The 16,065-nt window shown below is 42.1% G+C and overlaps 3 protein-coding genes across 6 annotated transcripts; 1 reads left to right on the top strand and 2 right to left on the bottom strand.

The window, feature by feature from the left end:
* Window positions 1-169: 169 nt before the first annotated feature.
* Window positions 170-10,640, bottom strand: kansl3 (KAT8 regulatory NSL complex subunit 3). Of its 4 annotated transcripts, none has more exons than XM_035166439.2 (20): window positions 10,424-10,640; window positions 9,051-9,325; window positions 8,752-8,922; window positions 8,549-8,639; window positions 7,853-8,038; window positions 7,618-7,746; window positions 7,391-7,507; window positions 7,191-7,289; window positions 6,778-6,849; window positions 6,586-6,660; window positions 6,049-6,206; window positions 5,902-5,965; window positions 4,801-4,989; window positions 4,012-4,168; window positions 3,561-3,638; window positions 3,203-3,382; window positions 2,844-2,931; window positions 2,509-2,636; window positions 2,002-2,108; window positions 170-986 (listed from the first exon to the last, which is right to left on the bottom strand). In XM_035166439.2, exons 1-20 carry the CDS (start codon window positions 10,466-10,468, stop codon window positions 750-752), a joined length of 2,646 nt encoding a protein of 881 aa, XP_035022330.1. In that variant the 5' UTR covers window positions 10,469-10,640; the 3' UTR covers window positions 170-749. The 4 variants fall into 4 exon arrangements, with proteins under 4 accessions (XP_035022330.1, XP_035022331.1, XP_035022332.1 ...); XM_035166441.2 differs by having other exon boundaries at window positions 850-986; window positions 2,509-2,595; XM_035166440.2 differs by lacking the exon at window positions 3,561-3,638 and having other exon boundaries at window positions 10,424-10,639.
* A 1,145-nt stretch (window positions 10,641-11,785) lies between these two features.
* LOC124852427 (beta-microseminoprotein-like) lies at window positions 11,786-12,847 on the top strand. The gene is made up of 4 exons (XM_047341392.1): window positions 11,786-11,892; window positions 12,131-12,212; window positions 12,341-12,446; window positions 12,540-12,847. The coding sequence occupies exons 1-4, from the start codon at window positions 11,890-11,892 to the stop codon at window positions 12,667-12,669; spliced, it is 321 nt and encodes a 106-aa protein (XP_047197348.1). The 5' UTR covers window positions 11,786-11,889; the 3' UTR covers window positions 12,670-12,847.
* A 1,758-nt stretch (window positions 12,848-14,605) lies between these two features.
* On the bottom strand, window positions 14,606-15,712 carry LOC118115183 (60S ribosomal protein L19-like). Its single transcript, XM_035166190.2, has 2 exons — window positions 15,702-15,712; window positions 14,606-15,176 (listed from the first exon to the last, which is right to left on the bottom strand). Exons 1-2 carry the CDS (start codon window positions 15,710-15,712, stop codon window positions 14,621-14,623), a joined length of 567 nt encoding a protein of 188 aa, XP_035022081.1. The 3' UTR covers window positions 14,606-14,620.
* Window positions 15,713-16,065: the final 353 nt, after the last annotated feature.

Below are 16,065 nucleotides of genomic sequence, written 5' to 3'. Positions count from 1 at the left end.
ATCGTCCGACATTGATGAAGGTGACGGAGATGATCTCTTCTGTTTTGTGGTTAGGCTAGCAAATAAAAACAATAGCAGCATGATGAGAAGTAAAATGTTGTATGTTTAGTTGCGTGACAAATACAACTGATTCACACTGGAAAAAAAGCACTCACACATAATGAAAACATGAGTTTGATTCCAGTCTTTATTGTGACAACAATAACAGATCTTGGGTCATGCAATATACTGTTATTGCTTTCAACACTTCTCTGTCAGAGGTCTTATTTATGGATATTATAAGCAGGTGATTCAATGAAAGGGTTTTCAAAATGTTACAACATGAAGAGGCAAACAAAATAAACACAAACATGAAATGACAGCTTGAACAAACAAAAGCAGTTTGGTCAACTTTACCAACATTGATTTTAAATTATTCACAATTCTTCTGTATCAAATCGTTTCATACATTTATATTTTACATTTACATCAGTTTCTACATGTGTCAAACATAAGATGGAAAATCTGACCTTACATTGACCATAACGTTCTAAACATGAACTCAACACGTTGCATGTAGCTGGTCTGTATTCAGACGCTGTATGGCTGTTCATCTGACTCAGCAAACTGCCGTCAGGCTCTTAAAGGAACAATATCTTCACACACAGGTCGACAGAGCTGTCCTCTATTTTTACCACCACATTTCTCCCTGACCTACAGACGTCCTGATCTAGTGTTTCCAAAACAAAGGATGAATGAACCCTGGGCATTCAACGTGGCCGTCGGGTTTTGGCAGTTCGAGACATACCAGCGGTCTGATTGGTGATGTGTGCCAAGCCGGGCAAGCTGCTGGCAAGTTTGGCAAGCCCACCATTGGTGAGCAGCTGGTGGATGGCGGTGGTTTTAGCCACTCCCCCTGTGGTGACCACAGGCACCGCTCGGAGCAGAGTGCTGCTGCTGGTACCGACAGAGCTCAGGACCTGACCCTGGGGCTTCCCACAAGCCACCTGAAGGTGGAGGAGGAGGAGAAAACAAATAGTTGATGGTGTCATCAAGAACAGATCTGCGTTCTAAAGAGAAAGGAGCTAAAACAAAGCATTTCATGCCTTGTCTACAATACTATTTTAAAGATATTTTACCCTCCGTTGTTAAACACCTGTTTCAAGGAATATCTTGAATCAGATGAGAAGACAAAAACAACTACAAAAGCTCAAACAGGCATGCCAGGCTAGTAGGCACAGAAACTCTACATTAAAGTTCACCAAAAATTAAAATTCACTAATTAACTACTCACCACTATGCTGATGGAGGGGTGGGTGAAGTGTATCCACTTATACACTTCACCCAATGTGGGGGCTTTCGGACACTTGGATGACACCACAGGAGCAGTAGGAGGTATTTAAAGTTTTTTTTCTGTTGTTTTTTTACATTTGAAAAATGTATCACCAATTACTTGAGTTGAATTGGATTTGGCTGCAACACTGTTCACCCCTGAGACTCCAAAAGTGTTTTGTGGACTCAAACTCTTCACCCACCCCTCCATCAGCATAGTGGTCAGTACATAATGAGTGAATTAAAATTTTTCTGTGAACCATCCCTTTAATGATTCATCAAATACCAAAGAACATTGTGAGCATGCTCAGTGAGCTTATTCTCCTCCTAACCAGTAAACAGCAACTATTATTGTTGTTATTTCTGGCTAATTGCACAAAGCAACAGTGGGAATGTGTGAAGTAAGCTATGCCATCATCGTTTCCCAAACACTTGGGTTTACATGTACACACAGAAATCACATTAGTGTGGACAGGGCCTCAGACAGAGGCTGAGTACAGGACAGTATAAGGAAAGTGATGCCTTCTCTGAACATGTGCATGATTCTGAATCTGTGCATGTAAACCATTTCAAGTAATAACCCAAATTGAAATGACAAACTTAAATATAAGCATAATATGTCTCCTTTAATTGAAGGACCATTATGGTCCTTCAAAGGTTATCGAATGTAACTATGTAGTCAGGACGTACCTGGGTGCTGCCTGTGTTGGCTGCTGTGGACGACAGGCTAGGAGCTTTGGTGATAATCTCCTGAAGACTGAAACTTAGGCCTTGTAGCAGACTGCTGGCGGAAGGCGCTGAACACAAATAAAGACAATCAATCAATGAAAATTTAATCTTGGTGAAATCAATGCCAAGTTGATGTTAATACAACAAATCCTAGTTTCACAAACTGCTACCACCCAATCCCCACATGTCTAAACTAGATGGACACACACACACACAAACACACCATATAAAAGTCATGTCCAAAGGGTAAGGATCGGGACAGTGATAGACAGCAATGGCGCAAGAGGTGATCAATGATGTTTGTTTAATTATGTTGTCCTTGTACACTGTTATCATCCAGTGTTCAAAAGTTTAATCTCACTCTAACAAGCAGCTAGAACTGCGCTGTGTGTTGAGGCTACTGCGCTGAGATTAGCTGCGCAGTTGAGAGTGAAAACAGGCGTGCAGGGCAGGACAGGACAGAGATACCTTGGGCAGTAGCCGGAGCTTGCGCCTGGACTGGTGTGGACGACCCTGACACCATGCAAGGCTGCACGCTGCTGAATGAGCTGGAGCCTGGGGACAGGGCACCAGACACTTCTGAGAGACTACCAGACCTGCAGTGACACACATAACCACCAGTCTACTCAGGAGCTACCCCGGCAAGTGCTGTTTGTCCATCACTCCGCTCCCAAACTCTGAGTACACAACTTATCAATCCCTCTGCACCAGACACACTTTTGTCCAATAGGGTGGGAGGGGGTGTGGGTGTAGGCTTTGTGAGGGGTTTAAGTGCGTGTGTGTGGCAAGGCCAGCTAGCTTACCGCTGGCCTGTGAGAAGTCCTGAGAGTTCCTTGGCCCCAGCCACAGTCTGTCCCACTGTCATTGTTAAGGGCTTCCCAGAGACACTCGCTGCAGGGAAAAGAGAATATCAGAAGTGAATCTTTTTACATATTCAATACCACATGAACATTTTTCTTTCGTTATTTTATCAAAAGATCTGTTTGAAGGTGAGCTGCTAAAAACTTTCCCACACTGTCTACTGATTTTATGGAACCACAAAGTAACAAACTAACAAAAAAGCCCAGTGTGTAAAGAAAACGGAATAAATTCTATATATAGTAACTACTTTTTGTACAGCCTCAGACTTAAGTGATAAAAGTAAGGATGTCAGGTTGTGTACCTTCCTGTGCAGCATGACTGATGGCGCCCCCTGCTGACTCGCTTTGGGAAACAATGGTCACCTTGATCTTAGCTCTCTTGGATGCTTTGCTTGGTGTGGGGCTCGGCGTCTGCCTCCTCTTGCCATGGGACCTCGGCTCATCTCTGTCAAGGCCCTCCATCTGATCACTGGTCACTGGCACTGCACCACACAAACACACAGATATTTATTAAAAAATAAATATTCAAAGCATGAAAATGAGTGTTTTAGTGCAGTGCAGTGTTTTATTGTGTGACATTCATATACAATTATAGCAATGGAAACAAGGAAAGGAGTGAAGAGACAGAGGAAAGAGAAAGGAAGAGGGATAGACACTTACCAAAGATACAAGGAGGAGTACCAGGAGGAAGATTTTTCCTCACAAGCATGTTTTGTTTCATAAAAGCAGCAAACTGAGCTGGAATGAATCGGAAAGAAAGCCGGAAAAAAGGAAAGTTGAAGGAAGAGAAAAGACAAGAAGATGAGGACAGTATTTCAGTCACGTTCCATCTTGCCCCATTGGATGTCGTGACGTGATAATCTCTTTAAAAAATTATTTATTTACAATCAATTTCACATCTGACACACCACCCACGCCTGCTGAGCTCGTACCAAAGTCAGCAGAAGTTGAGGTGAATGACTCATTTAACAGGTTTATATAAACAAGTGGGGCATATGTGAGGGCCGTGTAGGCACAGGTGCCAGGATCACTGTGCACGTGTAGGTGAACGTGAATGCTCACTCAGTTGTTTTTCAATGCATCCACAGTTCAAGTGTGGTGGTGAGCTAACCTTGAGCCTGCTTGTGAGTGAGGACTGTGCCAGAGCGCTGCATGTGTGTCTTGAGGAGCTGCGTCGCTGTAATCAGACTGGACTTCTGTGCTGGAGACAGACCTGACGTCTTTGGTTTGGGACTTGAGGTGGGGCTGCTACAGACGCTAGACAGATCCTGAGGACATATTAAAGTGGAATAGCACCTGATGAATAATGTTTGGTGACAGTAAAAACCTATTGCTGTTACCATTAGTGAGATACAATCATTTTATTTCAGCAACCCTAAAGGCTCATTTATGCTCAACATTAGATATGTATACGGGACAGATGGAGCCCTCCGTCCATACTCTGCATTCATTGCATCTGTATTTGTGAACGTCTTCAGAAATGTTACAGATACGAAAGAAACGGATTAAATGGAGCAGTACCACTAAAAATCACGGGGGGCAGTGTAGCCAATATTTCATGTGAGTCGAGGAAGAATGGTGGTACTTTTTTAGGATAGACCTTGTGAGTGGGTAAGAAACCACAGGCGTCTGAAAGAGGCTAATTCACCGGAGCAAAAGGGAAGGAGCTACAATGCAGACTTATTTCAGAATTCTGTTACTCTTGTGAGTGGAGGAAATGAAACCTGTGTGTGTTTGTAGAGATGGTCATCATCCCATGAAAACCTCACACCCATGCAACCCTAGACAACTGCATTCAATAAATACAAGTATTTTGATAATATTATCTATAATTATGAACAGTTGCAGCCAAGGATGTTCATCTAATAGCTTGACGCAAAAGTTGCAGCTTGTAACTGACCTCTGAACCTGATGGTGAGATGGGAAGTCTAAGCGCAGGGGAGGAAGGGCGTCCTCTCTCCATGTCAAAGGGAAGCTCCCGTCGAGGCCTTTTCTTCTTCTCTGTGTCCAGGTCCCTCATCTCCCCTGAGCCATGACCGTGGCCCTCTGCCCTCGTGAGGACGCCTGACAAGAAGTCAGCGATCTCATCCTGCAATTCAGTGAAGAAGAAAAAACATTGTTTTTTTGAAAAGATACTGCAGAGTATGGAAAATAGGGGTCAACTGAATCAGTCAGGTATTTGGGAGATAACTGGCATTGGACGATGCCTGCTGTGGAACGATGTGAGCACTCCCTGTTAATGTAAATTTTCAATCATTCTTTGCTACAGATCATTTGATTGGGCACATATCAGGAGCTGCTGTTGGACAGTTGGAAAAATTCCAATACGAGATGAAAGGTCAATATTTGCCACTCTTAACAACATAGCAAATATATATAATTAGATTGATTCTGGTCTTTTAGTGAGAAAATGGAAATAATATTTGTTGTGAATTGTAAACGTAGCAAGCCTTTAAAAAGATAAACTAGCTTACATTGTTCAAAAATAGTTTGTATGGCATCCGCAGCCCCCCCCCACTCCAAATCCTGGCATAAAAAAATTATCAGATTAGTCATTTGGGACTGCGGTGAGATGTAACTGGTGTAACTATAAAGCCTTTTATTGAGAGGGAGTCTGTGGTCTGCAGGTAAGCAGGTTACATAACACACCTATTTTCTTCATCAGTGTTGCTGATACACATGATGATGCCAAATGTTTGCCAGCAGCAGAATAATATTAACAGCCAGCTAGCAGGAATATTTTCAAGTGGGAAGAGCAGGAATTATTTCAGTTGACCAAGATTTCCTTTAGTTGCCTACTGCCTCACTTTATCTTAAATAAGTGCACTGCAGAAAGGGTGCAGATCTACTAAAGCAAACTGAGTGAGTGCAGACAATCACATTAGTGTCACTGTTCAATTTTGTGTTTCATTTGTTTTTATTGATTTGTTGATTGATTTATGTGTCAGTGACTAGGGTGAAAAAGTCCAGAGAAAACAATGTAGATTTGATAAGGACAAACCTGAATGCAGCGATCCACCATGGTCTGCGTCAGTCCCTCTGTTCTCATCTTTGCTGAATTGATTCTGTAGAGGGATATAATTTAGTGTTGCCATTGCATGAAAACAAAATCCTCACATTCTGCTAGACACAATCCCATGTTACTAACCTGAGGTTGTCGTCAGCTCCTCCAACCACCACCATGCTGTTGTCTGCCCTCAGCTTCTCTCTGAACTCCTCCATACCTTCGTTACTACACTGCAATGCATTCTGTCCGACCACAAACAAGACTGGAGTCTTCATGTCCAGCAGTGGATCATCCACATCCTGAAAAACAGGAGCACATTAACAATCATAAATATCAATCATTAAAAAAAGTGCCATTAAGTTAACTTTAAGTGAAATTTAAATCATCATCATATTGACGTGTGAACTTTGTGACGAATTCATTCTTGAGTCATGTCCAAAATGCGTTTTCTAAGGGTCAAACAGAAGGGTCAAACAGAAGTTGACCTTTGACCATCAAAATAAAATCGCTTCATCCTCGAGTCCAAGTGAAGGTTTGAGCCAAATTGATACATTGCCCCTGAAAGCATTCCTGAGATGTCACATTAACGTGAATGGGGTGGACGGACGGACAACCTGCAATACCTCTGGCTGTCACCACTGTGGAGGCCTAAAAATGCATATGAATGGAAGATCTTACCCCTCTTGGCCCATTGACTGTTAGCAGGGGGAAGCCAAGACACACCACAGCAGTCAGATACTCCATAAGGGATACCTGTAAATAATAAGTAGTATCAAATTATGACAGTTCAAAATAATTTGCATTTCTTCCATGGGTGAAAACTGTTTAGCATTACACTTAACAACATTGATAAGTTATAAGAAGTCTTACGTGACAAGCGATAAGAGCACCAGCGTTCCAGCCAACCAGAATAATGGGTTTGTGGGGGAAGTGACTGTGAACCTGGAGGTTAAATTTGAACACTTGATTAAAACAGCTGCAGAAATATTACAGACAAAATCAAACATAATATGATTTAGAATATGTTGGATCTACTTTATTCCAGTTTTCCTTCACAAACATGATCAGTAAAAGTGCTGAGGTAAGATCATTTTTATGCAATTCATTTTAATTAGAGACATTTTAACACAGTGTCTTGTAGATTGGATTTAAAAAAGTATATGCAATGCAATAAGTAAGAATTAAAAACAACTGAATAAAAGTCATCCCGATGTCCCATTTAGGTCCCAATGTCAAAACATCACATGACTAGTTTTTTTTAGAATTAAGCAAATAAGACCTACCTCCATGACCTTGGCTCTGACAGTACCCAACATGTGCTCCAGACACTGGGTAATACCAATATTTGCGCCACTGTTAACATGAGTGTGCACTGGTATGACCTGATATGGAAACAGCTGTTAGAGGCACTTTTCGGAGAGAAATTCAAAAACACTATGTTCTTGGTAGCAAGCTAAAGATTTAAATGAGTTGTGCTTCAGACCTTTCCTAAACAGGAGAGCTGTGATTGCCAGAATCGCATCCGTCGCGAAGTAGAGAGGGCAGGATAGGTTGGGCTTGATGGTGCAATTAGGATGAGCGGGGATCCAGGAAGTTTGCTCTGAAAGATGCGAGAAAACAGACAGGGATCCGGTCTTAAATATTTTGAAGAACAAAGTGAAAAAGGTTCTGTTAACATGTTTTCTTTTGGAGTGAATGGTTTCATCTTACCGGTTTGTTTTGAGACAGAACTCCAACAGCAGGGTCCCACGGCCGTTTCAGCAGCAGTGACAGAGCCTCTGCACTGGGAGCTCCAGTCTTTGCCGAAGGCATCAACATTCTGTCAATCAGCAACGGCAACTTCCCAGACACAGAGATGGGTAATAATGAATCAAGAAGCACAGATGCTGCAGCACATCCCAGACAATACACCAAATTACTACTCAATCAATTACAGATATGATACCTTGCTTTTAAGAGTCTGCAGCACATCCAGGTAAGCAGCGAGCATGGCAAGGCTTAAGGACTCGATCATGGTGGTGTGTAACCACTGCGTCAGTTTGGTGTCCCAGTTTACACTGGCTAAAGCATGCCGCACCTTTCTGGCACACTTATCCACAGCTATCCTCCGCAGAATTGGCTCATTGGAAGCCTAAGAGAAACAAAATCCCACAGAAGATCCAGAATTAGGCCCTGTTCCAATTCACCCCTTAGCCCAACCACTTCGTTTTTGACATGGCAGTAAAGGGGTAGTGTTGTCCCATTTCTCTATGTGATGAAGGGGGAGTGGCCAGCTAGCCCTTCAAACACACCTTCAACCGTAGTGTATTCAGGACCCCTCTTAAAACAAAGGAGTAGACGGAAATTCCAGAATGCTTTACGAACAGACGAAGCAAATCAACATGTCGACTGCTGCGGGTAAAATGCTCAGAAATGTTCAAACTTGGGATTTATCTGGGAACGTTAGTTTTACAGGCTCAAAATGTTATAGACACTAATTTGACTACATGGCATTCCCAATGTGGCTAATCTAAAATCAGCATGACATAATAATAAACTGGTGATTTCAAGCGATCTTCAATCCAGCACTCACAAATGATGCTGCAGATCTATTTCTTAAATTTTAGCTCTTGAGAACATCACTAGATTGAGCGCAACTTACATTGTCATTGGCCAGACGAGCGAGTCGCTCAGCGTGTAAAGCTTTCAGGACTTTATTGAACAGTTTGTTCTGGGCCACTGACCATCCAGTCCTGAAAGACAATAACAATACAGTTAAAACAACATAGTGAAACTGAGATCCTTTCAATCATAATGCCTACACTCAAACACAAGTGTCAAGTAAAACAATGGAAGTTGAATTACTTGTTCAAATGTTCCTCCCAGTCATCGGGGGGTGGAGGGCTCTCAGCAACAGTGCGAGCGAACAGGACATGCCGCTCACACTCCTTCATTACACTTAGAGCTTTATGGTTGTCATATAGAGGAGTAGGTTTTGGTCGGACTGTTTCCACGTCAATTAGAGAATCACATTCTCTGCGGAAAAAGATACAAACAAATCAAATTTCTGTGAGGCAGAACAAGTTTCATTTTTATATGAGCTAAAACAGAGTGGACAGCTGATGACAATCCAAACTGTAGTCTAAGGAGACTTTTTGACTCACGACAAGGCTTCGGGTTGGCGACGAGGGGTGACAAACAGTGTCCGTGTGGGCCGGGCACTGCTGGCATCTGGGTGGGCATTCCAGGGCTTGGCATAGCTGTGGTCCAGAAACACTAAGTCCAGCTCTCTTTCATGAGCCGACAGCTGGAAAAGCAAGGATGTGCCCATCTTCCTTGCTGATATCTGGAAATCCTTATCCATACCACGATGCATCCTCTTCCTGGGCCCCAAAGGGCCATGCGAAGGGCTCAACAACTTGTGGGGATTCAGACCGAACTGGAGGGTACGAGGGAGTTTAATTCAGTTATTTTAGATCGGCTGAGAAAACAACAAACTACACACGTAGATCAGACTATATTTGCAACACAGTTTGTGGAAACATATTTGAGCTGCAACTTATGATTACAGTTAGTGCCCATGTAAACCTCCTACAATCATCTTGGAATTGGTTGATTTGTCTTCATACAAGTCCAATACTCAAAGATAATCTGTGATAGAATACATTTATATAATAAAAACGCAGCAAATTCTCACATTAGAGTAGCTAAAAAGGGAAAACGATTGACGTTATTGCTTTAATAGAGGCTAAATCAATCAATCGATTACCAGGAATTGCTCTAAAACATATGTAATATCTTCAAGAGCTTCGTCAAGTGTAAGAAAATTAAGGTTTTCTTCAATTGGGAAGTATTTTGAGAGTCTCCTAAATATATATTGCTGCCATAATTAACCACAGTAGCAGATCTCCTTTATAATTATGACTGGGTGTTGAAGATAATCTCAAGTTAATCTGCTACAATTGTGAATCAATTGAGTCATTTCAAAAGCAAATGTGTCAGAATACTCTGGATGTAACTTCTTACTCTGAATATATGATAGTTTGGGCAAACCCGTAACATTTACAGTAAACTACACGAGCCTACACTTGATCAAAACAACACACAGAGAGCGCTACCGTGGAGTCTGCGAGAGTCATGGACATTATTCGATGCTTTCTGAAGCTCAAACAGTGATCGATTTTTAAGTATTAACAAACGGTAGATTAATCGATAAGGAAAATAACCGGACTGATGTTTAAACACATGTTATGCTGGGTCTGACAGCAGGGGAGTTTACACTTGCATGTATTTAATTCACAGCGAGCACCAGCCATTACTGCCATGTACTGACTATATTGCCTTATTTTATATAATCGACCTAATACGTGTAAACTATTGTGAAAAACATGACAAATGCAGAGTTATCAATAGTTTAGCATCCATCTCTAATGTTGAGCCTTTGTACTGCGACTGTGGGCTGGCCTACCAACGCTAACGTTAGCTTAGCATGCTAAGAGCTAACGGATTGGCGCTGTCTTCGTGGTGTGCTGCTCACCTTTTCTTTGTTCCTCTTCGTGAACACGGTGGAAATTATTCTCATGAGAAAATGGAGACGGGTGAAGAAAGTATTTCTTCGTAAATCTCTCCCTTATTTAACGCGCTAACATTTACTGTGCGTACTTCCTTTTGTTACACGAGTTGTTGCCATGTTGTGCTCCGCATCCTCCTCTCTCTGCCCATTGAAAACCAACAGCACCGTGAGAGCCGCGAGTCAACCAAACTGGCAACCAAGTCTCTGGCGCGTCAGCGTCTAAACACAAAACGTGGACTGGATCTACGGCCATGATGGATCTGGATCCTTTACTCCGTCCACAAACCCCATTGTAAATAAAGTCAAATGAGCAGCATCAGTTGGAATTGCTTCAACAATAAACGTAGGGCTATTTTATTTGAATATTTAAATGTTTATACATTTAAATAATGTATTACATTTGATGTCTTAGATTTTGATCATTTTCTTTTTTTATTTGTCTTTCTTTGTGAAGCACATTATATCAATACATTATTAAGTTAATAAAGTTACTATTATTATCATGGCATCAGAAATCTTCACAGATTTATTTTAATGTAATATTTTTCTTGTTTGTGTTTTAATGTGGCAAAAGATGTTCAAAGTTCAGAGCTGAAAATGATAAAATGCAGGTTTCAATACGCTGCTCATTAATGCAAAAGTTGTTTATTTGACCTCGACCATCAACACCATGGCAATCGTCAAGAAGGCCCAGCAGCATCTTCATGGCCACTGGGTCAAACAGGCCAGTTTATCCCTTATGGCCCTCACCACCATTTACCAAGGCACCTTTAAAATGTCTCTTCATGTATACAGTTTATGTTCATGTGATTCAGAGGAACTATATTTTGTCAAAGAAATAGGTGACAAGAGTGGTACCGGTGTCCCTCAAACCACTGGTGCTCATGGAAGGGAATATGTCAAAATCTCTTTTAGGAAAACTTGTGTCCAAAGAATAATGGCATGAAGAATCAAGGTCCAGGCACGCAAAGTGGTTGGAAAAATGTAAAAGGCCTTTATTTGACGCTTTAAAATACAGCGTGTATTTTAAAGCGTCAAGTATATTTTGTCAAACTTTATGTTTTGTATGTAAACCTAGTTCAAGCTTTTCCTCACTGAGTGAAGGGTTATGGACAGAGGACGATGCACCTTGTACTGATTTTTAAGCCCCATGAGGCAAACTGTAATTTTTTAATATGGGCTGTACAAATTCAAATTTATTTTATTTTTACATATTTGAAGATTTGCCTTGCAAATGCATTTTGTTTTTCTGTGAGACAGATACAAGAGGCAATGACCTCTTCTAGTGAAATGACTGCTCCTCCCCTCTTTTTATTTAATTCCAAAGGTCCCTATTGACACACTGTTTAAAAGAGCAAGTTCTTCATTAAAAATACACATTCATTTTCAGCCTCTCATCTGACAACGTGCTCTTAAGTCTGACTGCCACCATGGTAAGTTCTAATCATTTAAATTTTCTCTTTCGTGGTATAAATATTGACTCGGGAAAGTTTAGTGAATCCTGGAGATAAAGAGAGTAGTTATATACTGGTGAAGAAAAGTGGTAGAATAATTAGTTTCAACACTGTTGAACAATCTACATGTACAGTAGCAACCAAATTGCCAACATGGTTTCTGTTTGCTTGGACTAAATGTTAAAACTGTTGAATTTGTTTCTTTTTGTCTGAGAAGAAATACTTGTCCCTGGCTGTGCTGCTATGCTGCCTCCTGCCACTGTCAAATGCTCATTGCTTCGTCATGGAAATTAAACCAGGTGAAAGAGAAACACAATCACACAGGCACACAGGCTGTATTTGTGGTTTATACATTTCCTCATTACAGCAATATATAAAATATTGACACAGGATTACACATTGTGACTGTGATGAAAAATGATTACAGGCATGACACGTTGTCAGGACAGTGACGATCAAACGTGGCATGAAGTAGGATCTTCATGGAGGAATAGCAAATGTATGGACTGTACTTGTGAGGGATGCTGTTCTGCGTAAGTATCACAACATTACAGTGTTTAAATGGAAAAATAACAAATGGAACAGTGTATTTACATGTTCACTGTCTGTTAACTGTGTGATTGCAGGTATTCGACCCCTAGGGACTTCCCCGCTGACTGTATTTCAGTGTTTGACTCAGTGGCATGTGTATACAGAGTGCACAAGAGGGATGACCCAACAGTACAATGTCCAATTTATTCTGCAGTTGGCAAGTGATGCAGTCATCGGTTCAGGTGGCATCAAGGGCTGAAGTATTTTATTTCTGTTGTTGGGTTGGGGGGTGTTTCGTTGGTCGGAACACACAGCTAAGGAGGAAGCACGGCTGCCGGAAATAGAAAATAAAATGCTTCTACAAATAAAATTTCAAATGAATAAATAAACTATTAATTCCCGACTTACTTTGTTTTGCTCATCCTTGTATAAGAACAAAGAGAATTTGTAACAACAGAGAAAAACAAAACATGTTAAAAGGGCACTCCACCAGTTTTACACATGAAAGTCACTCGTTACAAAGAGTAAACCACTCTGACTGTGTTAACAGTTCTACACTGTTCTCTATGGCTCTGGAGGGAGGTCTCCAGACTAATCCTGAGTTTTAGCTTTGGTTTAGGAGCTATAAGTAAAACAGAACAGGCTGCATTATAAATACATGTATGGACTTTAGGAGTAAGGGAGTCAAATAAGAGTCATGAGAAAATGCAGATTTAAAAATTTTTTGTAGACCGACAAATACTAGAGACACTTACCTCAAAATATCTGTTGCTCTGATTCTTACACTTCACCACAGACAGCAGGTGAGTGAGTGAGTGAGTGATGATGGTGGATGGTGCGTGGAAGAGGAGGCGGGAGGAGCAAGAACGAGGTGTCACACACTGTTAGGATTTTAATAATATAATTAGACACTATAGCCCCGAAAAGGATTGATTTTACGCGCACCATGTTTGTACCTTAGCAGAAGGAATTAATGTGTGTGTGTCTGTGAAGATGGCAATGAAACTGAACTCTAAACAAATGCAGTATGTTAGACAGGGGTGGGGGCAGGGGCAGTTTGGGCTGAATATGTGGGAGAATGTGTGGCCTTCACATAGTGACTTTTAGTAGCCGTTGCTGGCTGGTTTTAATCTTGAAGTTGGTTAGTGTGTGTGTGTGTGTGCGCGCGTCACATCGCAGTTCAGTCTCGCACCTGTCTGATAATGCCTGTTGTGGAGACTGTACATCTGTGGCATACAATACACTGTACTTTAACTTGTTCTCATACCTAACTTACTATATTACAGCCTAAACTCCATTAGCTTTATTCAAACATCACACATACATGAATGCACTGTTTTCATAAGAAACTGTGACCTACCCTTAGAAAGAATTCAAGCAGCTGCCACTAGGTTCTGAAGGACAGATAGGAAAGGCGTTGTTTTGTCTAGAAAATGTGCATGCTTACGCATCTGTTACCACCTGACTCAAGGCTGGCAAAAAATAGGGAGATCACACACAGATCGACCAATCAAAAGTAGTTTATTCAACTGAACTCAAACATCATATTTCCTAACTTTTGAGGTGTGTAAGTATGAAGGGCATCAGTGGTGTCAGAAGTGTGTGGATGAGTGAGAATATCGTGTGATGCGTGTTTGTTAGTGCAGCAAACCAAACAAAGGATCCAGGTTCAGGCTGGTGCAGCAGGCCCTGCTGAGAGAGAGCGAGAGACACTCCCAGAAGAGCAGACTTATATGCATTCTGGGAAGGCCCACCCCGATGGGCAGGTAGGTGGCTCTAGCTCCACCCACCAGCACAGAGCAAGGCACACCGGCAGGCAGAATGAGAGGGTCGTCACACATCTCACTCCAATGAACAACAACACCATATCTGCAAAAATACTGAAGACCCACAAGGCTTCAGCTGAAGGCCTGTCTGTAAAACATGAAACCAAACACTGTCAGAATGTGAAGATTTTCCCAGCTACTGTCACAGGAGGGGCGAACCTGGGAGCGGCTCCTCATCATTCGCAGACTCCAGGGCCAAGAGGATGGGACCACGCCTGCGCACCAGCAAGGGAGAGCCAAGGTCTGAACCATGGTGACTCCCCCTCGTTATTGACCAATGAAGTTATACCTACTATTATAAGTACTGTACCCGTCGTCCGTTCGGGGTGACTCTTGACTACCCCGTGCTACTAGAAAGCCGAGGCTGTGTATTGAGTGCCCATAGCTATGTGCACATAGCTATGCTGTACCTTTTCATTGCTTCTGAATAAATACTTGTTGAACCAAACCGAGACCGGCTCTTCTCTGCGCTTGCGGGCCTCCTTTGTCTTGGAGCGACGAGCCTCGGCCTGGTCGGACAGGAGCTTCTTGCGGGCCTTGTCTGCCTTCAGCTTGTGAATGTGCTCCATAAGGATACACTTATTCTTGAACACATTACCCTTGGCCCTCAGGTAGAGGCTGTGGTACATGTGCCTGTCAATCTTCTTGGACTCCCTGTAGCGACGCAGAAGACGAAGCAGGATCCTCATGCGGCGCATCAAGGACAACTTCTCTGGCATACGGGCATTGGCAGTACCCTTTCTCTTACCAACACCAGTGTGTCTTCCCTTGCGGCGTGCAAGTGTGTTCTTGCGGCAGCGGGCCCTGGAGTGGACCGTAACAGGCTTGCGAATGATAAGACCATCCTTCACCAGTTTACGGATCTGCTGGCGTGAGTTGGCGTTGGCGATCTCGTTGGTCTCGTTTCTGTTGCGCCAAGACAGGGTCCCAGACCCCTCACAGGGTCCCAGACGTCTCACAGGGTTCCAGACCTCTCATAGGGTCCCAGACCTCTTTATTTCACATAACCTTTCATTGCTTCCAAAAAAACACAGAACTTTATTATTTTACCTCCTTTCTCCTCTCCGCACACTCACAAGGCGCCACCAAACGGGTACGCAGAAACCTGTTAAAACAACACACACATACGAAAAGCTGGAATTTCATCAAAGCTAAAACTTGTAAACTTGATTGTCTCATGGTGAATAAAAGAAGAAGCCAGCAGGCAGCATGGCGGAGTTCTGCACATTTGAATTAACCTAGACTTAACAGCCATGTTAGCAGCTAAGGCACAGGTACTCTTAGCCAAATGCACCTATCTGGCAAAAATGTGGACAATTACAGTACTATACCATTCTTAGTTTAGCAATTAGCTTGTATATTTTTTTGTAACCATCTTTTGGCATGTTTGTATGATGCCATTTGCAAATAGGCAGTAAACTCAAACCTCACATGGTGGGCATGTGTAGGGAGAAGAAATGGATTAAATAAACATGCAGGTCATTGAATGAGTTTTTGGGGGTCCCCCGAATCAAGGTGTGAATGGCTGTTGATGCATGTAAATCTAAATGGGATGATATAAATCACATGGGGCACTTTGAAGGAGCTAAAGAGAGAGAGTTATCCTGCCTCCTGTATTTCTGATATTCAGTTCCACATGTGTGTTCATAGGGGTGTGATGGAAACTTCAGGAGCACCCCTCACTATAATGTAATCCAAGACATTACAACAGCCTAAATATGACTAAATACAGAAAAACCCAGTTATTAAGTCTGTGTGTCATTGAACAAAAACAGTCACCAGCCATGAATTACCA

Source organism: Hippoglossus stenolepis, chromosome 9, assembly GCF_022539355.2.
Source record: "Hippoglossus stenolepis isolate QCI-W04-F060 chromosome 9, HSTE1.2, whole genome shotgun sequence".
Lineage (NCBI taxonomy): Eukaryota > Metazoa > Chordata > Actinopteri > Pleuronectiformes > Pleuronectidae > Hippoglossus > Hippoglossus stenolepis.
This window is presented reverse-complemented; position numbering and strand designations above follow the sequence as displayed.

What these genes read in the sequence shown, in the direction of transcription:
- LOC124852427 (XM_047341392.1), top strand. An exon ending in CGTCATGGAAATTAAACCAG is followed by an intron (nt 12,213 to 12,340) that starts GTGAAAGAGAAA and finishes AAATGATTACAG; the next exon opens with GCATGACACGTTGTCAGGAC. An exon ending in TGTGAGGGATGCTGTTCTGC is followed by an intron (nt 12,447 to 12,539) that starts GTAAGTATCACA and finishes GTGTGATTGCAG; the next exon opens with GTATTCGACCCCTAGGGACT.
- kansl3 (XM_035166439.2), bottom strand. Translation starts at nt 10,468, where the DNA reads ATGAGAATAATTTCCACCGTGTTCACGAAGAGGAACAAAGAAAAG. An exon ending in TGGGAGGAACATTTGAACAA is followed by an intron (nt 8,640 to 8,751) that starts GTAATTCAACTT and finishes ATTGTCTTTCAG; the next exon opens with GACTGGATGGTCAGTGGCCC. An exon ending in CACTCACAAGCAGGCTCAAG is followed by an intron (nt 3,639 to 4,011) that starts GTTAGCTCACCA and finishes GATTCATTCCAG; the next exon opens with CTCAGTTTGCTGCTTTTATG.